Raw genomic sequence first — 23,148 nt, 5'->3', positions numbered from 1 at the left:
CCCTCCAAAGCAGACATTTTCTCCAGAACTGATCTTGGTCATCTGGAAATCCATTGTAAAAGTAGGAGATCTCCAGGTGCCTCCTGGAGGTTCGCAGCCCTACTAATAGAATTGCTCTTGAGCAAGGAGACTGTGTGTGTGGAGGGGAGGTCAGCAGTAGGTTGCAACAGAAGCCCCAGCAGCTAACCCCCCACAAGGTATGCTAATGGTGGCCCTGTTCCTCAGAACAAACTCAACTACTACAGCATACAGCATCTTGAGCAACTGAAAAACATCTGGATCTGTGGCATTCACTTTGCCATGCTTTACTGTTTTCAGAACACAGAAGAATAAGAGCTATGAAACAGCAGGCTCGAGGGACAAATGGCTGAGTGCCAGGATCTCCATACGCAAACTTCTCAGGTGTGCTCCTCAAGGAAGTCTCTTCATTGTGACAGACTCTCTGGATTCACCTCACCATCTTGTTAATGGAGGGCAACAACAGGCTAAAAAGGAAAAGAACATACATCCAAAGCTAAGTTCACTGGGGAGCGAAAGAGCTACTTGCTTGTTTTATTCCTCATTTCTTTGTTGTGTCAGATCCATCCGTCTCAAGCCAAAAAGGACTTGTGTGGAAATTTCATGGCTCAAAGCCACAAATGTACACCCTCCCCAAAGTGGGTAGTTGCTTTGTTTTGGTAATTATGGAACAAAGGGAAGGGCATGATATAGCAACAGACAGTTATAATGGAAAGCATGAGGATTCATAGGATTTATGAAGGGTTCATAAATCTGATAGTTTAGTATCAGTGGCTGCTGAATAGATAGGAAGAGCAATAGTATATTCTGAAAAATAATGTCTTTTTTTTAAGTGACTGTTTTTTAAGTGACTGTCTTTTGCTAAGGTGACACGAATGTGGGGGCATTTCTAGGGGAGAGTTGGCATGTGGGAGGAGGTGATTCTGCTGATTCTCTGAAAATCCCCACCTTCCTGTTTTGCTTCTGCTGAACTTACTTTCAGTCTTACAGCCTTAGCGGGGGGTGGGGGGGACCCATTAGTCTTATGGCACCTTAATGTCTAACGAATATATATTTAGCATGATCTTTCATAGGCAAGATGCATGAAGTAGCTAGTGAAGGTGCTGGAGATAGTAAACCTCCTCTCAATGTATATCTCAATAAGTTATCAAGTTCATGATACACATGATTTACAAAAGGATATTTGGAAGTAATAGGGATGCCAGCCTCCAGGTGGAATGACTGGGGAAAATCCTAGGGTTCCATGATGACTAACCCCCCAAAGAAACCAAGAAATAACAAACAATAATCTATAACATATAAGTACTCTCATACAAACACACTATAAACATAGCCTGAAGTACAGAACACTCATAGTAAGTACAAAGGAAGGACTATAATCAACTATTGTCTAGAACAGAGTCCTTTTATATTTCATGAATAGTCCTTCAATATCAAAGGAATCCTCGGTTCAACGTCTCCTGAGGAAACCATATAGTGTTCCAATTCCAGATGAATTTTATCACACAGCAGCACAGCAACGAGGTCATACTTTATATTCCCTCATTTCACTTGAAGCTTTGACAAGATTTCAAAAATAATATTTCAGAGCACGGCAAGACTCCAACTATTTGCACACATCCAAGTTACAGTTTCAATTCTAGATAATACTGGGAGGAAAAAACCTTTCTCCAATTAGCTATGAGTAATTAAAAACTCATATGCTCCTCATACATATATCCAGTTGCCTTGAACTCAGCATAGTTTTGTACTTTCTCAACTGTTCTAGAGAGACTAATTCAAAAGCTGACATCACTAATAGTAACAAACACTTTCCCCTGGAGATAATATCTGTGTTGACATATGGCTGAAGCAAACATCCTCCATTATTTTGAGTAGTGATGAAAGATATTGGGGGGTGGGGCAGGAGAGAATAGCTTACTGGTTTCATGATATTGAACAGTCTCATGTGTGGTTATATTTTCTGTGATTACCTGAGTGTCTTCAGAGCGTCAATAACAGACAGTTCTGCATGCAAATGCAGCTAGAGAAATAGTGAGGCAGATGCCCAAAGTCCCAGTCAAGAAAGCAATTCCTCGTATCCCTGTGCAGTAGCGCTAGAGAACAAGCCAAAAGAGAAACTGGAGACACATCTTCCTTTTAAAATCCATTCAGACTTTACTTGATATAACAAACAGCAACAATAGAGTTGTTTGGCACAAGTGCAAAAGGTAAAAACAAAACCAAGGGTACTGGGGGTGTATTCACTACCCCATGCCAAATTCCAAAGTATCTTGGGGAGTAAATAAATTTGTGGCAGCAAAAGTCTGTATGTTTATTGAGTATCTCAAACTATCAATATTAAATACTAATGTTTTGGGTATTTATGAGTTTATTTCTCTAGCCCAAGCATGACTCTGTTGGTAGTGGAATAAATGGTCCCTAGCTAAACCAACTGCTTGTGGCAGTTTACAATTATAATACTTCAATTCAGCGTTTTGCTAGATCAGTTTTCCATTCAAAAAAATTATGTGACTTTTAAAAATCCCAATGCATTAACATAGGCTGTGAGAGGGGAAAAGCCCATTGTCAACATCAGTGACTCTGAGGTGTTTTGTGCCCCAGGTGGTTTTCTAGGGTTGCCAGCTTCAGGTTAGGAAATATCTCGAGATTTAGGGAGTGGAGCCTGAGGAGGGCGAGATTTAGGGAGGGAAGGGGCTTCAATGGATATAATATCACAGAGTTCATTTTCCAAAGCAGCCATTTTCTCCAGGTGAACAGGCCTCTGTCGCCTGAACACATGAAGCTGCTGTTGCCAGGGGTGGGGTGGGGGATATTGCCTGGTCAGTGGGTTTCTACCTGGGGTTCACTGGGCTGGAAGGGATCTGTCTGAATCAAGTCACGGTAGGATGAGAAGAGGACACAAGCCTGCAGTAAAGTCTAGTTTATTGAACCTTAAGCAAAATAACAGAAAGAGCATTTACCAAAAAGACATTGTACATGATTTCCCAAATGAGGAAGAGATATCTCTGGCTGTCAAACAGAGTGTCTTTAAACTGACTAGTCTGATTGACAGTGGTGTACAACAGAACCTTGACACTCTTTATACTTTTTTGCAAGATAATAAGAGACATACATCTAACCTCCTGTGGGAATCCCATGAACTCACCAACAGCTTGACCCTTCCTCTTAATGGCACCCTAAAGCTTGCTGTGGGGGGAAGTGTAGATGACTGGGGAAGGCAATGGCAAACCACCCCATAAAAAGTCTGCCGTGAAAACATCATGATGCGACGTCACCCCAGAGTCGGAAATGACTGGTGCTTGCACAGGGGACTACCTTTACCTTTTAAAAAACCATAATACCATAAACTTTGCCCACCACCAGGCTATTAGACCAAAGCCTCTGGCCAGAAGACAAGACCTGTGACACTAATATCTAGATATTCAGCCTTGAGGAGGAGCAGAGAACTTAAAGAACATAAGCTATGTATGGAAAAGAATTCAGCAGCTAGGCACTGCCTGTGTGTGAAAGACAATAGCCATGATGCAATGTTTTATGGGATGAAACCAAAGTCTGCTTTTGCTAACATCTATTCAATATACCTTATGCATAATGGCCAAGTCTCCCTTAACCTAAAATTCTGCCATAGCTGCTTGATGAACCACCCGTCCATCAAAGTCAGTATTGTCTACTCAGACCAGCAGTAGCTCTCCAGGGAATTAGGCAGAGGTCAACACACTGATAGAGATGTGCTCGTGTAAAATTTTTGATGAAGTGCTTGTGTAAGATTGAAAGGATGATGTACAGGACTGCATTCAATCCCTTTGAAAAAGTTTACAGAAACAGAATTTTATGGCTGGCAGGCTCCATCAGAGGTGGTGTGAAGGGGTCCTTTCAATGATTCAAGTATGCAGATTTTTCAGGTAAAGAGAGAGACTGGACAATTGCAGCACAAGCATTTTATTCTGCTAAGAAATAGGAGTCAAGGCATTTTGCACTGTTGAGACTTTTTGGATGGAATTTATGAATAGTGTTTTGTAAACTATGATGGAATTTGGACTATGAATGGTGTTTTGTAAACTACATATGAATTTTTGCGCAAATGACATGATTATGAATGCTTGTTGAAGTATCGTATTAGTGATATTCCTGTAGCTATTTTTTCACAGTTATCGTTCTGGTATTAACTACCTGGAAGTTGGCAACCCTAGCTTTTCTATTTATAAAAATGAACATAATAAAACTAATTTTCATAGGAAAGAGATTAACTCTGATGAAGTAGGCTCATTTCTATGGAAGCTGAGTGCGTAAATACATTTAATGGAAGTAAGGTTGCTAGGTCTGTGTTGAAAAATACCTGGAGACTTTGGGGGTGGAGCTGACAGAGGGTGGGATTTGGGGAGGGGAGGGGTCTCAGCATGGTACAGTGCCATAGACTCCACCCTTCAAAGCAGCCATTTTCTCCAGGGGAGCTGATCTCTGCCAGCTGGAGATCAATTGTAAAAGCAGGAGATCTCCAGGCCCTACCTGGAGGCCAGCAATCCTAAATGGAAGCTGAATATGTAAATACATTTAAGAAACTCCTTTTGAATTTTTCCTTTTCTGAACATATATTATTGTATTTTTTTAAAAAACCAGCCCTAACAGGAGCATTAAACCAATCCTCTATGAAGAAAGTATACTCCCCTAACCATGTTGCTACTCTCCCCCTCCCACCATGAAATGCCAAGCCTCAGAATGATTTGCTATATCTTAGCAGATATGTTGGGCTGTGCTGATTCAGGCAAAGTCCACAAACTTTTAAATGACACTTGTGCTGAGGTAACTTTAATGGTGGCTAGATTTCTCCAACAGGTCATGGAAATACGACAGAGAATGGTTCTTGAATGACCACATTTTATTTGTTTTAATTATTTAATTTGGCTAAACTCAACTCATATATATTTTACTTATTTTATTATTTTAGCTCCCTATGTACTTTATAATCTAGGATTTTATATTATTTATATTGCTATTTTACTGCTAAATCTGTTTTATGCCAATAAAGGCTTGCTATTTGCTATATAGCAGGGGCGGCCAACGGTAGCTCTCCAGATGTATTTTGCCTACAACTCCCATCAGCCCCAGCCATTGGCCATGCTGACTGGGACTGAGGAGAGTTGTAGGCAAAAAACATCTGGAGAGCTACCATTGGCCGCCCCTGCTACATAGCTATGAAGGAGAGGCAGGGAAGAGCTTCACCAATGACTTACCAGAATCTGGTCCCTCACACGGCAGCCATTGATCTCATCAGAGAGAGTGCAGATGTTCCACATATAATAAAGGATATCTCTCACATAGAGAAAGTTGATCACAACTGCAACTGCTGCTGCCATAATTTGGAATACCAGACAAGCTTTCACCTGGTACGGAGAGAAACATTTAGACAGCTGAGAAATCCCAGACTCATCAATCCAATATTAACAATATAGAGACATTTGCTGCTTACCATGCCAATGCTAGGGTGCCTGTCAGCAATAACCGCAACGACTCCTGCCAGGAAAAGCTAACAAAAAGGAAAAGAAAGAGCTGAAGGAATATTAATTACTAAAATAGCTTGCCAGATCTACCACTAGCCTCAAGAAAGACTGCAGCAGAAATATCAAGTAAAATTTCTAAAGTGTTACAGTAAGCATGAGAAATTTCATATAATCGTAGACCAACAAAAGGTCTCTTAATTGCAATGTCAATTGCACTTTTTGGAAAGGTTGCACCAGTATTGGAAAATGGCAGAAAACCCTGGAGGCTGATATCCAACAGGCTACCATAGCCATGAAACATTTGGCTGCCACTGAAAGGTTTGAAGATATAACAGATTATCTTCAAAAAGACTCATTTTGAATATATGAAACATGTACAAAATGATTTGCATGTTACTCCAGACTTTGGGAACAATATGTTTTAGCTAAACTAATTTCTAATCTTAATTCCTTGCCTTCACCAGCAGAGATTACCAAATTTAAAAGAACCTGGTCTCCTAGTTTAAATTATTTGGCAAAGAACAGGGAAATTCCAAAAGAACTTTATACCTGTTATATTTAATTTAAGTTCCTTTGCTGTTTTATTAGTGTTGCACCACTGTTTTAATTTTTGAGTAAATTTAATTAAATTAAAAACATTATTTGCATGTGAGAAAGAGAGATGGGGGAGATTTTCAATCACTTTTTATAAACCTGATTTTTAAAAAAACAACACAACCCTCCCACTTACGTCTACTGTTGTTTTTGTCAAGTTATCAGTAAATTGCCAAGGTGGTATAAGCCTAATTGACCCTCAAAATAAACAAACTAAAGGCTTGGATCCTATGAATGAGTTCCATGCATCTTAGTAGACTCTGCTGCTGGGGACTGTGCTTTCTCTTCAACTAAAACAACTGCCTGAGCTAGGGCCTGCCCTCTGAAAACCATTGATCTTAGGCAAACAGATGTTGTTGTAGAAGTCTCTGTTGTGGAGCATGCTTCCCCTATTGAAGATACACAGAATTAGTTCATAGAATCCAAGCCTTAAGCTTTGGATTTTGCATGTCAAAAATCTGATTTCTGCCACCTTTAGCTTCATCTCTAGAGTCTCCACACAATTGCAAAGAACCACAGGAAAGATGGATGGTCCTGTTCTGTGATATTGCCTTCATTTTGATGCCTGTGCACAACTAGATGTTTCCTTCTCCAAGAGAGGGACCTATGGAGCAGTGAGTAATTGCACTACTTTCATGGTTCTTGTGGCACCCTAGAAGGAATCCAGTCATCAGACAATGATGGTTGAAACTCCTGCCACTGCTAACTTCCCCTTGATGCAAGGGGCTACCATGTTCATCTTCTTGGGCAGCAAAGCAACAAAATGAAGCTGGACACAAGAGATATTAGGCATACTTTTATAGCACAAAAACAAGGTTTGGCATCCCCAGGGCTTCCAGACATATTTGCTTACCAGGATCCCAGAGAAGAAGTGGATGCCAACACCATCTGTGTAAGAACATTCAGAAGGGAGAAACAGGATCCCAAAGGCAACATGAAGTAGTCCCAGCACCACCAACACGGCCTGGAAACAAAAAAACAATCCAAGGAGTGAAGTGTGAAGATTTCTGTTTATAATAGTACAGTAGGGATGTGTTCCAGGGGAGGAAATGACAAATGTGTGTCAAATAGTTAATGTGGCACACAAAAGAGTTCATGGTCTGGAGAGGCAGGCGTAACAGGCAGTGGCGGACGGGCCAGGGTGTCAGCTTGCCCGTTGGCAAGTGGGCCCCTGATGAAGTGGGCCCCCTTAAACATTAGACAATATGTTAAAAATGTTAATGTCCTTTTAGTAGCTTGAAAATCTAATAGAAGTTCCAACATAATTACTGTAATGCAACTAAAATTTACAGTAGATCTTGATATCTACTTTTAATAATTAATATCTACATTTAATATTTACTGCATGCCGCCAGTAAAATGTGCAAAATATGTACACTGTAATTACTAAATATATATATACATTTATTTTGCAAAAGTTTTAATTGTGCCTTTTTTCCACATGTATTTTTTGAAAATTTTATTTCTTATAAAAATTAAATGATAGCCTTATAGTTGTAGGTGGGCCCCCTTTGTCTCCTGGCAACCAATATTTTTAGACCCAGTCCGCCACTGATAATAGGAATTCATTCTGGCTTAAAGAAACCACATGTGGTAGAAAATAATATAGGGCACGGAACTCAACATCCCAAGACAGTCTACTCACACTCATTTTCTCATTTAGTTATGGATGCAGAAGTGGGGAAATGCAAGGTTTCTACCTGGTAGAAAAAAGAAGCCATGCATAGGAACTGTCCTTACCATTAGAGAAAGCCTGGCAAGAGTTACCTGTTCATTACTGGACACTGATTATGACAGCTGGAGACAGTATGGGTGTTAGGACCCAGTTAACAATGAGGCACAGTTAAGGTCTTGATATGAAAAAAGACCAGCAAGGTCTTGATATGAAAAAAGGATCAACTAAGATAAAGGCCATGCAATAATGAAGTATCTAAACTGCTTTCCCCCATGAGTGAGTAGCACAGTCCCCTCTCACAAACGCGAGGTCAGAGGAATGGTTTCCAGGTCAGAAAATGAAAGTTCAAAATAAGGCAGATCCACAATTTTTTGAGATTCATGACTGTCAAATGAAGCCAGTTAGCATCTACAACTGCAGGGTCACAAACCAGAAAGTTAGCAAGCCTGCAGAGCCAGCACTCACCCCAAAAGCTCTGGGCTGCACTCCAAGAAACTTCTGCAGTAGAGGGGCTGTCTCCAACATAGTTCACACAACAAACTATACCTTCCCTGAGTGCCACACCTGTGAGGAAGCAATAAAGAAAATCTGATTGCTCTTGACAGATTCCTCTGGCATAGATAGTGTTAACATTATCACACCAATTGCCCATAGCAAGTTGAGAGGTGGAATAGGGTTGCCAGCCTCCAGGTGGAGCCTGGAGATCTCCCACTTTAACAAATGATCTTTAGCTGGCAGAGATCAGCTCCCCTGGAGAAAATGGCTGCTTTGAAGGATGGACTGTATGGCATTGTACCATGCTGAGGCCCCTTCCCTCCCCCTGTCCTTTCCTGGATCCATCCCCAAAGTCTCCAGATATTTTCCAACACAGATGTGACAAACCTAGGTGTATAATTTTAGGTAACCCTGTGGACCTGGGAACGCACAGCTATCCAATCAATGAACATGAAAGGGATTTTTTTTTTTTAAATGGCTGTTGTGGGTAATTAGACTTGCAGGATTATGGAATGGAGAGGATAGATGGCTGAGTAGCACAGTTTAAAATGCTGGGAGATATTAATGCGAAGCAAATAAAGATCTGGATGCACTGATTTCCCAAATACCATAGGTAAGCATTAAAAACAGGATTAGTTGCTTTCAAGATGATCTTTAAGGCCCATCTCCAAATTGCAAACCTTAATGAAAATTGAAGTTACATTCTCTCATCTCCCTACATACCACATCTATCACTATTATGGAACTTACCACAACAACACTATTATGGAACTTACCACAACAAATAACCATTCAACGCAATAAAGAATACGGAAATGTAGACTCCCAGCAAGATTTGCATATTGCCATGTAAACTCATTCAAAGAGTTATTTGCTGCCATTCCTTTTCCCTAGGGTTGCCAAGTCCAATTCAAGAAATATCTGGGGACTTTGGGGGTGGAGCCAGGAACAAGGGTGTGTGACAAGCATAATTGAACTCCAAGGGAGTTCTGGCCATCACATTTAAAGGGACAACACACCTTTTTAAATGTCTTCCTTCTATAGGAAATAATGGATAGGGGCACCTTCTTTTCGGGCTCATAGAATCGGACCCCCTGGTCCAATTGTTTTGAAACTTGGGGGGTACTTTGGGGAGAGGCACTAGATACTATACTGAAAATTTGGTGCCTCTACCTAAAAAAACAGCTCCCCCAGAGCCCCCAAAACCTCCAGATCAATTCCCCATTATACCCTATGAGAATCGATCTCCACATAGGGAATAATGAAGTGCTCAGCAGACGTCCCTCCCCTCCCTGTTTTCTGGCGACTCTGAAGTGAGGGCTTGGCCTCTCTACTCATGAGTTGCAGCCAACTTCTTCCAAGTAACAGAGGCACCCCATCCCAAAAGGAAGCCTTTACAATCGGAGACTGGAGCCTCTGGAGGGGAAAAAAAATCACATGGTGGCTTTGGGAGCAGGGCTTCCCCCTGCCGGCCAGCTGACTGGGGGTAGGAAGGAGACTGGGAAAGTGGAAGAACCCCCGCTGGGACCTGGGGATTGGCAAGCCTACTTTCCCCATGTGATACCCATTCAGTTTGGGATTTACAAGCTCAGTTAACTACTTGACCCTATTTATGTTTACTGACAAGTCCCAACGAATTCAAAGAGGTTTGCTAAGGGTCCTAGGGTGATATACAGCAAGCTAAGTCTCCTAACTATGCTTGGTAACATTTTTAATGTGTCCACTAGTATCTCTGTAATAGAGTCTGGCATTCAGGTGCCTCATGTATGCATCTTTGACTAGCATGGAGAGACAAAATATTTCACTGCTTGAATTTCTTCTTGAGCTCCTGCTCAGAGACAGGAACCTAGCCAGTAAGGCAACTGTAGTCCCAGTTCTTATTACCAGCCTCACCCCTCAACCTGTTTATAACTTTCTCCTGCTGGCTCCACTCACACTTTTCCCTTATTTGCCTTCATGAAAAAGCACTCACCTCTGTCACTGTCTCAACTGTATTGGAGAGTCTGGGGCTCCAACTTGGTCTTTGCTCAGCTAGTTGACACACCTCTAAGTCATGTGTTTGCATTTACTCTTCCTGTCCCAAGAACATTGATACAGTTAACAGTGGCACAAACCACTTTTGCTAACAGCAGGAAGTGTCTCAATCTCTCTTGGAAGACTTGCTTTCTGTAGAGCTAAGCTTTCAACACAGTACTGTTAATATGCAGCTCACTCACTAGTGGCACACAGAAATGAAGAACATGGAAGCCAAACATTACAGTTCATTATGCACTAGAAAGCTCTGTGAGCAATATACACTGAAGCTAATTGAAAGCTGGACTAAGAGGAAGTCCTACCTCTACTATAGGTTGATTATGGGACTTAGCCACTCATCTCCAGCTGTTAGTCATTTATTGGTGTAGCAAAGAGCTTTAGAACTGTGGCTGTAAGAGAATAGGTGGTTAGGTTTTTCATTGGTTAGTAGTATATGTTTCCATACATGCCTGTATTGCCTTCAAGATTCCATTTGTATCATTTTTTTAACCAGCCTGACACTGGACTATAGAAGAATACATGTATGCCAAACTATTTAGGTTGTATAGAAGGAGGGCCTTGATAGGGCTGCAAAGAGAAGAGCTTTACACAATGAGCCCAGGTGTACACCTGTACAGGATGAGGCTGTCTTTAGCTTGCTGTTAAACAGGCTCCTTGGCAAGCTGGGAGGCTGATCATGTTTACAAAAGGGATATTAAACATAAAAGAGAGGGAAAGAAAACAACACAAACCGTAAGTTCTTCTTTTAGTGGGCCATTTCAGAGCATTTGTAACCTAGCCACATATTATCGTCTTTGATCCAATATGAGTAAACTGTTGAGGACCTATAAAATTTGTAGTGACTATCAGGTGCGTTAGAATAAGAAGAACATTTACCTTTATATGCACCTGGGAAGCAGGGGCAGACCAAACAGTAGAAAGAAATCACATGCACTCTTGAGCACTGGGAATTCTGAACTTTGAAGGGCACTCCTTCTCACTGAGCATTTCTCCCATCTGCAATAATATAATGGGAAAAATCCAGTGAGGAGGCCTCCTAGGAATCGACAACCAAGATAGGAACCAGGAAGTCTCACAGGGAAAGCTGTATGGACGCCAAAAAGTCGGTGTGTGGATTTAATCTGCAAGGATGACTAGGTGGGGTGGCTTAGGAACAAGTGGTTTTGTATAAGAGAAGGCCTTCTTGTGCAAACCTGAGCTGTAGAGCAGCAATAATGAAGCAACCCAAGTTATATGTTGCATTAGTGAAGGCAGGGAGGAAAGAGGCACACAATCACATCCATAAGTTCTTTCAAAGTCCCTCATGATCTATAGGGCACGCACACATACACAATGCTTGATGCTCAGCATTCCATGTAAAGCATGAGAGATTGTTACAGTTTTTCAGAATATATAAGCATACCCAAAAGTCTGTTGCAGTCACTGAACCTGACACTCCCACATCACAATTCTTCAAGCCCATCAAACAAACAGACCTACCTTTGCAATAAAAGGTCATACACATCCATTCTTCTCTGCCACCGGTATTAATTTGTTAACACATTACAGATTCAGGCAGAAGCAGGTTGCCTACTAGTTGCAGCTATCATCACACCAGGTTTTCTAGAGGATGCTCCAACAGCAGCAGGCGCCATAGCTACAGCACCAGACTCTCCCAAGGCTGCACCAACAACTTCCATATGGTATCCTCTGTGGGCCCATCGGCTAGAGAAATAACAGCCCAGAATGGACACAAATATAATGAAAGAGCAGGTAATTGCTATTATGAGGGTAGTTGTAGAGAAGGGGAGGTATAGACCTGTGGAAGAAAAATAAAATAAAATAAAGTCAAAAGCAGCTGCTGAATAAAACAGATGCTGGATTTTAAGTTAGCTGGCAGACTCACTCTTTAAACTTCCTAAGATTCGTCAATCCACTAAGTGTATAAAGTGAGAACTTCTAAGATAGCCAAACTCAAAATGCAGAAATCCTTCACTTCATCCCCATAGAGACAGAATGTGTTATCAGTAGTCCCCTCTGGAGATGCTCAGAAGGGCAGTTACTTCAATCCCAGAGACCCATCTTGGTACTGAATACAAGTTTTAGAACAAAGACCTGAGTCGAAAGCAAGCCAAATCATTATCAACTTTTTCACATCCCTCCTGAGGCACAGAGTCACTACCTGCCTTGCACCTGCAACTCAGTTTTTGCTTCAGGGCTACAAAGTCTGAGACATTTCACATTTTATATCCCACCTTATCGCAATCCTAAGGAAGGCAACTCAAGGTTGCCAAAAGAATGTAAAGTTTCTAACCGAAAGAATTGACAAATGTTTTATTTTGTCCATTTGTTGGAAAAGACTCTTGCAACAATTAAAGGCAACTTAACCTTTAAAAGGGCTAGACTCAAGGAGTCATAACTATAATTTAGTAAATAATTTACTAATTTACTATAATTTAGTATAGGTTAGTAAATACAGCTCTGACAAGAGCTATGAAACTAAGAGGGAACCCTGAGTCACCCTCTTTAATTCCATTCCTCCTTCCAGTGGCTCCCTTGGCTCTTGTGCTCTTTTCCCTCTCTCTAGATCTCTGGGCAACCTCTGTGATGGAGGAGAAGAGCTTGCAAGCCTACCTATTCCCCCTTCTTCTCCACTTCACACATGACAGAAATAGCTGCCTACCTATGGGTCAGTGCTCAGAAGCTGACGGTCTTGATGCTAAGCATGCTTACTTGAGAGTAAGCCAGCATTAAGTTCATTCTCAGCCTCCAGGAGCTGCACAATGTGTGTGAAAAAGCTGCACAGTTTGGCCACCCCTGGTATAGAACATACCCCCTTCCAATCTTTTAGCTTTTTTTTCAAGCAACGAGGTGATAAAGGAATGGCAGAAAAGTCAAACTTCCATAAGGCCACTTCATTATGATCTACCTTGGTCTGACGTCTACTCAAGCAACAACACTTTTGGAAACTCCAGGCTTCGTACTACTACAAGTGTTCCTGGGAAGGTTTCCACATGGGAACAGGTTTGTGTGATTTCCCCACTTCTGGTATGGCTGCCAATATAGTGCAGCAGCAGCAGCAACAGGGATGCCAAATAGCAGTTTTCTCAGCAGTTTCCCTGCCACAACAGCCACCACCACCCTTTAACGTTTGGGGGGGCAGGGCTGGGCATTGCATCATGCTACTCCCAGGTGTATAAATGCAAATGGCATCACACGTCACTGATGCTCTGGTAATCCCTCAAAACACTATGGATTTACCATACTTTTTTTGTAGTTTCTAGAGAACCTCAGCAACATATGATGTCCCTTTTGGTTACGTGACCATATGCAAATGAGTTGTGCTAATGAGCTCCAGCACCTCTTTTTCCATTAAATGATCCCTGGCTGCAAAGTTTTGTAAAAGTCTGTAGAAAAGTCTGGGTGGTTACCACGTGGGTAAGAAAGTTTGGATTTTCCCAGTCTGCCACCTGGCAAACCATTTTCCCTGCTCCATCCCCATGGCAGCCACTTCCTCCTCCTGCCACAAGAGGTTCTTTTCCAGCAACAAAATATCATCAAGTTCTTGGTTGCACGGGATTCCTTTTAGCCCATTATATTAGGGTTGCCAACCTCCTAATAGTGGTTGGAGATCTCCCACTATTGCAAGTGATCTCCTGTCAGTACCGATCTGTTTACCTGGAGAAAATGGCTGCTGTGCAAAGGTAGACTCTATGGCATTATACCCCATTAAAATCTCTCTCCTCCCCAAACTCCTCCCTCCTCAGGCTTCACCCCCCAAAACTGGAGCTGACAACTTGCTGTAGTTAACAGGGGAGGCCTCATGTTGTTTTTATCCAGAAGCAACATTTGTCACCCACTGCCCCCAAAAGCCTTTTATACCAAAAGCCCTAAACAACTAAAAAGGATTGGAAATTCCATTTTCTTACTGTTCTGGAGGTCCCACAAGCAGAGAGGCGGTATTCCAGCAATAATGTATTCTGGTGTTCAGCAGTCACGGCACAGCCTGACTCCAGAGCTAATTCATTGGCATGAACAGGTACACCAGTCTCAAAGAGATCCACTGGAACGGAGATTACCAGGAGTGAGCTGCCACATGACACAGACACTGCCAAAGACACAAACCGAAGCCAACCAGTAGCAATGTGCTTGTTCAGCATCATTCTGACAGACGTACCTGTACAGGCAACTGTGTGCAGCAAGGTTACGAAGAGCAAAGGAATAATACTGCAAGGACAGGACTATTCACAATACCTTGCTTTAAATTAACGAAGCAACACAGTAGAAGAGTGAGAGAGATGTGTTATCTGCATACTGTTCAAAGTAATGAAATAGTAGTGATGATCATGTAAATTTTCCCCTCTTAGCTAAGAGCAGATAGAACGTTGCTACTCTGACCAAACACAAAGAAAGATAATCCCTCAGCCTTTAAAAGTGGCACAGAAGTCGTCATTCTGGGAAAGACTTGTTTTGGACTGCTGAAGGATTATTAGAACTGGAAATGGGGTTCCATAGGTCATTGGCTGTAGTGCCTATAATACTCTAGCCCAGGGGTCCTCAAACTTTTTAAATAGGGGGCCACTTCACTGTCCCTCAGACTGTTGGAGGGCCGGACTGCTGTTACTGTACAAGGCTGCGGGCTGTCAGTTCTCCGTCTTCTGCATCTCTCTCCCTTCCCCACACCACACACCCCGGTCCGGGAACTCACCTCACCTCGGTATCACCTCACACTCTGTCTCCGCCGCCTCAGCCCAGTGCCGGAAGTGTGCGTTGCTAACGTGAGTTTAGGTCGAACGTCACTTCCGGTCTGATTTTGCCATAACCCGGCGGGCCGCATAAACGTCCTCAGCGGGCCGCATCTGGCCCGCAGGCCGTAGTTTGAGGACCCCTGCTCTAGCCCCACTTGCTGCCTGAAAGCAAGCCCTGTTTAGCAGAGGCTCCACATCTCCCTACAGTTTCCCTATTGTTAACAGCCTAATTACTACTTCATCTTTCATGGAGACTCCACAGTCTTGCACTCTACTCTCATGTGAAGTTAAAACATTCCTACCCATTAGGCATGGGTAGGGGAAAGACAAATGCAGAATACATGTGACAACACCACAATTGTGATTCTCCATAAAAAGAATCAATAAATGATGGCAACGCCAGATTAAACAGCTAGTGTTGAACCACTTCTGAGCATCCAATCCTGTACAGTCAAACAGCACTTTACAACACAGTGATTAGATGGCTATTATGTGGCAGGGAAAGTCCTCTAATCAGGAGTTCTTGCTGGTGGTGGGTCTTAGTCATATTATCAGGTGTTCCCATCTGCGTAGGAAGGAGCTACTTTATAGGATTATTAGATCTCTAACACTGAAGTCCTACACACATTTAAATTGGAGCCACCCGTCATTCAATCTTACAGTTTTGCAGTCACTCACCTCCAGGATTTTTATCTCCAGGGAAGGAAAATTTGGGAGGTGAATTATTAAAACAACACAATGCCAATCAACTTACAGATCCACTCTCAGAGCCATTTATCTCTCCCATGGAGAACATGACAGAGAAGAATTGTATGTGGATCAAAAGAATCCTTTAGAGTAATAAATACTATGAGTGTAGTAGAGTAGGCTCTACTAAAATTACATTAAAATTACAGCTTGTTAGTCATTAAAGCACTGCAAGATTTCTGTGTCTGTCAATGAAAATTCACCATTAATTACTGCTAGAACTGTTTTTGAGGTCACCTTGTGTCCTGAATACTTTCTTAAGGAGGGAGGCTCTCTTATGAGCAGGAAGCATCTAACAAGGAAACAACTGCAGACAGCACTAATGAAACCAGCACTTCTAGAGTTGGCATGTAAGTAGGAGAAAGGATGCAACAGAACGGTCAAGGAGAAATAACTGACAACTATTTAGTATTCCTGTTCTTCTTTCCATTTTACCTGAAATATTTTGTGCATAGGTACCAGCAAGTTAAAGGAACAAAAGCCAGAACCTTAGAAACCACTCCATCACACACAGCATACACTACAAATTCAGCCTTGGTGTGAACAAAATGGCTTTGTTTCCCTTTCAGCTTCATTTATCGCCGCTGCTGTGCTCAGCATGCTGTGCTCCCTCCAATGAAACAACATCATGCATGGTTCAATTTCCTCACTTAAGTAAAGAAACTATTGCTTGGGAGATCATTCTGTTCTCAGGACCCAAATTGGTGGCATTTTTAATTACGGTACATATTAAGAACTTAACTTGAACAGCTGTTAAGTCAAATATGTCCTGGTAAGAAAGAGCTACTGTCTTTAATGCTCATGGTTTTTGCCACATTTTGAGTGCTCAAGAGGTGGAGCTTTTTATAAACAGCATGAATTATATTCAGATTATATTTACATTTTATTTACTGCCATTCAAGAAACTCTTGAATGACACAGTAAACAAAACCTTGCTCTTTGATATCGCTGCTCCTAAGCAATGATCACATGGAGTCTGACACTGTGGCTGCACCTTAAGACCACACCACGAAGGTAATGTTATCCAAGGAATGCTGTGAAGAGTATACACTTCATCTTGAGGCGGTTCCCATACCTTTAAGAGCTGCATAGAAGGGAGAATCTCACCAGCTGAGTCTTTTGCCATTGCAATGACTCAAGAAAGGAGATCTCATGGAATCTCATGAGGAGAGCCAGTTTGGTGTAGTGGTTAAGTGTGCGGACTCTTATCTGGGAGAACTGGTTTTGATTCCCCACTCCTCCACTTGCACCTGCTAGCATGGCCTTGGGTCAGCCACAGCTCTGGCAGAGGTTGTCCTTGAAAGGGCAGCTGCAGTGAGAGCCCTCTCCAGCCCCACCCACCTCACAGGGTGTCTGTTATGGGGGAGGAAGGTAAAGGAGATTGTGAGCCGCTCTGAGACTCTTTGGAGTGAAGGGTGGGATATAAATCTAATATCTTCTTCTTTGCAAACCAGGGCCTTTCCCATAAGAAACCATACTTTTACAATCTTGTACCTTAGTAGTATTTCCAGACAAGTGTCACATGGGTATAAAGCAATGAAATGACTCCCCTTCCCAGAGCAGAAAGGATTGCCTGCTCTCTCAGTAATTACACAGTATAATGAAAAGAAGTATTGTGGAACATTAAACACTAGCAGATTTCTTATGGCATAAATCTTGGAGGACTGGAGTCCACAACTGACAGATGGATTCCACAAACACTTATGCTATTGAACAAAGTTAGAGTCCAGTAGCACCTTTAAATCCAACAAAGTTTTATCGAGAATGTACGCTTTCATGTGCTAAAAGTGCAGTTTACATTCTCGATAAAACTTTGTTGGGCTTAAGTGTGCTAGTGGACTAGGGTTGCCAAGTCCAATTCAAGAAATATTTGGGGACTTTGGGGGTGGAGCCCGGAGACATTGGGGGTGGAGCCAGGACCAAGGTTGTGAAAAGCATAATTGAACTCCAAAGCAAGTTCTGGCCATCACATTTAAAGGGACCACACACCTTTTAAATGCTTTCCTTCCATTGGAAATAATGCTATAGGGGCACCTTCTTTTGGGGCTCATAGAATGGACCCCCCTGGTCCAATCCTTTTGAAACTTGTAGGATATTTTGGGGAGAGGCACTGGATGCTATGCTAAGAATTTGATGCCTCTACCTCAAAAAACAGCCCACTCAGAGCCCCAGATACATGTTGATCAATTCTCCATTATACCCTATGGGAATTTGTCTCCACAGGGAATAATGGAGTGCCCAGAAGACATTTCCCCACCCACCCCTGCTTTCTGATGACCCTGAAGTGGGGGCTCCAAACTGGGTGATCCCCTGCCCCCGCCTGGGGATTGTGTAACCTAAACAGAGAATCACAGCTGAGAGTGACAGAAGAAAACCCCCAAAGGGTTACATATGTCTTGTCAATTGCCTGGAGAAAAATGTCCTGTCTAATAGAAGCTTATTTACCACATGATATTATTTACCCCCCTGCCATAAAAAGCATCAGCAATCCACTTCCAGACATTATACCTCTGTTAAAGGGGCAGGGCATTTTTCACCTGGCCAATTGGCAACTCTAGCAAGATGCAAAACTTATAATCAAAGATCTCTCAGTCTGCCTTTTCCTGCTGGGCAGAGAGCCATGTTCACACCAATTGCTCAATTGTTTCTGACTATAAGGAAGGAACAGGCCAGAGGAGGAGGCAGAGGGCAGAACATCCCTTTATCTGTGCTTGCTCAGTCCTTGTCTGCCCAGGTCACAACTCAGAAAAGCCCCACCAGAGGAACCAGGGAGTCACGGCTGCTCCCGAGCAACAATGAGGGCTATGCTGGGATTCCTGTTTCTGTTTCTCATCCAAAGACAGTGCTGCTTTGGTTGTGGTGAGTAACAAAACCTGGGCACTATCCTTTTGACTCCTTGGGTCATAATGGAGCAGGGCTTCTAAATATCCTTTATCTGAAGCAGTTGCCTTTCAGCTGTCTTATGAATAGGGTTGCCAAGTCCAATTCAAGAAATATCTAGGGACTTTGGGGGTGGCACCAGGAGACATTGTTGTGACAAGCATAATTGAACTCCAAAGCGAGTTCTGGCCGTCACATTTAAAGGGACCACACGCCTTTTAAATGCTTCCCTTTATTGGAAATAATGAAGGATAGGGGCACCTTTTTGGGGGGCTTATAGAATTGGACCACCTGGTCTGATCCTTTGGAAACCTGTATGGTGTTTTGAGAAGGGGCATTGGATGCTATGCTGAAAATGTGGTGCCTCTGCCTCAAAAAACAGCCCCCTCAGAGTCCCAAATAACTGTGGATCAGTTCTCCGTTATACCCTATGGGAATCCATCTCCATAGGGAATAATGGAGTGCCCAGCAATCATTCCTCCCCACTTGCTGATGACCCTGAAGTGGGGGGAGGGTCTCCAAACTGGGGGATCCCCTATGCCCACCTGGGGTTTGGCAAACCAACTTATTAAACACATCCCAGAGGCCCACTCTGATTGTGCCAGACCTCTCTAATTACTTCAGGGCTCATGTCATGCTTCACATTTGTTTCAAAGTTCTTCTAGTTTCCCCTCCTCCTTAAGATCTCCTCAACATTCCTCCCCCCCTCTAGCTATTCTACACAAACTAGGGTTTGCCAGGCCCCCACCCACCCCCGGCCACCAGCGGGAGATGTGGGGGTAGAGTTGACAGTTCCAGGTTGGGAAACTCTTGGGGGTGGAGGTTAGGAAGCAACAGGGCTTTTTTTGTAGAAAAAGCCCATCAGGAACTCATTTGCATATTAGGCCACACCCTCTGACATAAAACCAGCTTAAACTGAGTTCCTGTGTGTTCCTGGTCAAAAAAAGCCCGGGGGGGGCACAGGGTGGGGTACAGTGCCACAGAGTCCACCCTCAGAAGCATCTGTTTTCTCCAGCTGACCTGATTTCTGTAGTATGGAGATGAGCTGTAATTCCAGGAGATCCCCAGATCCCACCTGGAGGCTGGCATCCCTAAACTTATCTCCTGATAGGACTGAGGTTTGGCAAGTTTGAAGTGTCCTTTTAGTTGTAACAGTTTTACATAGCAGTGTGACAGAATGCTGGACCAGGATTTGGGAGATGCAGGTGTGAATCCCCACTCTGCTATGGAAGCTCTCTCTGGGTTAACCTTGGGCCAGTCATTTGCTCTCAGTCTAACCCTATTTGATAGGGTTACTGTTGTGAAGATAAAATGGAAGAGAGGAGAATAATGTCATAAGTTCCTTTAGGTCACCACTGGGTAGTAATTTATCAGTTATTTGATCTGTACCAGTTAGCTGCTAATAATGTTTATCTCGTTGCAGTGAAAAGCTTCACCTGCTGATTCATATGAGTAGGCTAAACTAGGTTTCTTACCAGGGTAGATGGCATCCCTAATCTTCAAGGAAATAATCAAATAGTGATTAACTGTTCTATAGTTTATCAAACTTACCTTTGGCTCTCACCTTACAGAAAAACCAAAATTATCCTGTCTGTCACTAATAATTTTTTTCTTCTCAGCTACAGTGCTACCTGTGAATGCCAACTGGCTATGATGTTGAGAATGGTCTCATTTATTCCTAATTTTTATGAAGAATGCACAGCATTCCCTATTTCTTCATCTTGATACCATCTCTCTTGAAGCTGCCCTAGTATGGCATTATTTCCACTTAGAACATAAGAACATAAGAGAAGCCATGTTGGATCAGGCCAATGGCCCATCCAGTCCAACACTCTGTGTCACACAGTGGCAAAAAAAATTATATATATATATATATATATGTGTGTGTGTGTGTGTGTGTGTATATATATATATACACACACACACATACACACACTGTGGCTAATAGCCACTGATGGACCTCTGCTCCATATTTTTATCTAAACCCCTCTTGAAGGTGGTTATGCTTGTGGCCGCCACCACCTCCTGTGGCAGTGGATTCCACGTTAATCACCCTTTGGGTGAAGAAGTACTTCCTTTTATCCGTTTTAACCTGTCTGCTCAGCAATTTCATCGAATGCCCACGAGTACTTGTATTGTGAGAAAGAGAGAAAAGTACTTCTTTTTCTACTTTCTCCATCCCATGCATTATCTTGTAAACCTCTTTATCTTGTGGTGAGTAACCCCGCAGTCGACGTTTCTCCAAGCTAAAGAGTCCCAAGCGTTTCAACCTTTCTTTATGGGGAAAGTGTTCCAGCCCTTTAATCATTCTAGTTGCCCCTTTCTGGACTTTCTCCAATGCTATAATATCCTTTTTGAGGTGCGGCGACCAGAACTGCACACAGTACTCCAAATGAGACCGCACCATCGATTTATACAGGGGCATTATGATACTGGCTGATTTGTTTTCAATTCCCTTCCTAATAATTCTCAGAATGGTGTTGGCCTTTTTTACTGCAAACACACACTGTCTTGACATTTTCAGTGAGTTATCTATCACGACCCCAAGATCTTTCACTGAAAATGTCAAGACAATGTGCGTTTGCAATAAAAAAAGGCCAACGCCATGCTGGGAATTATTAGGAAGGGAATTGAAAACAAATTAAGTGCAGGTACGGTTGCCAACCTCCATGTGAAGCCTGGAGTTCTCTTGGCATTACCTCTGATCTCCAGACTACAGAGTTCAGTTCCCCTGGAAGAAATACAGCTTCCAAGGTGCGTTCTATGGCATCAGATTCTTGCTGAGCTCTCTCCCCTGCCCAAACTCTGCCACAAATCTCCAGAAATTTAACAAGCTGGAGCTGGCAACTCTAACTGCAGAGGAGAATTCTGTCATCTTAGAAAAGTTTTTTTCAGGATTTTTTTTTACTGCTGGGCCACTTTTTTGTTATTCAATTACTCCTTTCCCTTAATCTGCTGGAAACAAATAAAATGGTTTTTTTTACACAGTGATTAATATAGCATTATGCTTTCCATTAACAGGTAGTAGTGTTTGTTCCTATAAACAAGACCGCGCTGCATTTTTAAATTCAAAGTTCTCATCAAAGGTTCTGCTTCTTAGAGCTATCCTTAATTTTCTTTGTCTTTACTCATCTGCTTTCCCACATAAAAGTGCGCGTTACTGTTTTCCCAGCAAACAGAACAATTGCAAATTTTTAATGGCCACTATTAAAATGTTATGAAAATACAGTTATATGAAAATTGTGTGTGTTAAGTGCCATCGAGTCACATCTGATTTATGGCAGCCCTATGCATTAATGACCTCCAAAATGTCCTATCATTAACTGCCTTGCTCAGGTCTTGCAGACTGAGGGCTATGGCTTCCATTACAAAGTCAGTCTATCGCATGTTAGGTCTTCCTTTTTTCCTAGCTTTATTGTCCTTTCCAGAGACTCTTGTCTTCTCATAATGTAACCAAAGTATGATAGCCTCCATTTAGTCATTTTAGCTTCTACAAAGAGTTCAGGCTTGATTTGATCTAGACAGAGCTCACTTATTTGTCTTTTTGGTAGTCCATGGTATCCATAGAAATGTCTTCCGACACCACATTTCAAATGAATCAGCTTTCTTCCTGTCAGGTTTCTTCTTTGGTTAGCTTGCACACTCATACCTAGTAGTAGGAAATCCTATGGAAAATAATTGATCTTGGTTGCTGGCAACACATCCTTACACTGAAGGATCTTTTCTAGCTTCTTCATGGCTGCCGTTCTCAGTCTCCTAATTTCTTGGTTTCAGTCTGCCTTTTGGTAGATGATGGAGTCAAGGAATAGAACATATTGAAAAAAATCAGTTTCTTCATTGTCAGCCTTAAAGTTGTATAATTCCCATTTGTCTTCTTGATGTTTGGCTATAATTTCCATTTGTCTTCTATAATTTGTCTTCTTGATGTTTGGCTGTAATCTTGCTTTTAAACATTTAAAAAGGTTTTCAAAAATCTATTGAGCAATCACTTTGATTGCAAAGAGAATCAGTTCCTCTGTCTCTCCCAGAATTAGTTAAGAGTCAATTTATGGTTGGTGAGAAGGGGTTGCATATCCAATTTAAGAAATATCTGGGGACTTTGGGGGTGGATCCAAGAGCAAGGGTGTGACAAGCATAACTGAACTCTAAAGGGAGTGCTGGCCATCACATTTAAAGGGACCACACACATTTTAAATGCCTTCTCTCCATTTGGAAATAATGGAGGATAGGAGCACTTTCTTTTGGGGCTCATAAAATAGGACCCTCTGGTCCAACTTTTTGAAATTTGGGAGGTGTTTTGAGGAGAGGCACCAGATGCTATGCTGAAGATTTGGGACCTCTATCTAAAAACAACCCCCTCAGAGCCCCAGATATCCACAGATTGATTCTCTATTATACCCTATGGGAACCAGTCTCCATAGGGAACAATGGAGTGCCCAGCAGACATTTCCCTCCCCGCCTCTTTTTTCTGATAACC

General features: G+C 42.3%; 2 protein-coding genes across 3 annotated transcripts in view; one reads left to right on the top strand and one right to left on the bottom strand.

Moving 5' to 3' along the window:
- Window positions 1–276: 276 nt before the first annotated feature.
- Window positions 277–10,599, bottom strand: LOC132590539 (membrane-spanning 4-domains subfamily A member 4A-like). 2 transcript variants are annotated; one of them, XM_060263466.1, is made up of 7 exons: window positions 10,256–10,599; window positions 8,254–8,352; window positions 6,967–7,077; window positions 5,489–5,545; window positions 5,253–5,402; window positions 1,992–2,114; window positions 277–485 (listed from the first exon to the last, which is right to left on the bottom strand). In XM_060263466.1, exons 2-6 carry the CDS (start codon window positions 8,311–8,313, stop codon window positions 2,010–2,012), a joined length of 483 nt encoding a protein of 160 aa, XP_060119449.1. In that variant the 5' UTR covers window positions 8,314–8,352; window positions 10,256–10,599; the 3' UTR covers window positions 277–485; window positions 1,992–2,009. The 2 variants fall into 2 exon arrangements, with proteins under 2 accessions (XP_060119449.1, XP_060119450.1); XM_060263467.1 differs by lacking the exon at window positions 277–485 and having other exon boundaries at window positions 1,403–2,114; window positions 10,256–10,549.
- Window positions 10,600–18,586: 7,987 nt separating this feature from the next.
- LOC132590537 (uncharacterized) overlaps window positions 18,587–23,148 on the top strand; it is a 44,256-nt gene continuing 39,694 nt past the window's right edge. Inside the window, exon 1 of the mRNA XM_060263463.1 lies at window positions 18,587–18,650. Coding sequence (XP_060119446.1) covers window positions 18,587–18,650 — 64 coding nt within the window. The remainder of the gene's footprint in view (window positions 18,651–23,148) is intronic.

This window comes from Heteronotia binoei, unplaced genomic scaffold (assembly GCF_032191835.1).
Source record: "Heteronotia binoei isolate CCM8104 ecotype False Entrance Well unplaced genomic scaffold, APGP_CSIRO_Hbin_v1 ptg000225l, whole genome shotgun sequence".
NCBI lineage: Eukaryota > Metazoa > Chordata > Lepidosauria > Squamata > Gekkonidae > Heteronotia > Heteronotia binoei.
The sequence above is the reverse complement of the archived record's forward strand: the minus strand, read 5'-3'. Positions and strand labels throughout refer to the sequence as shown.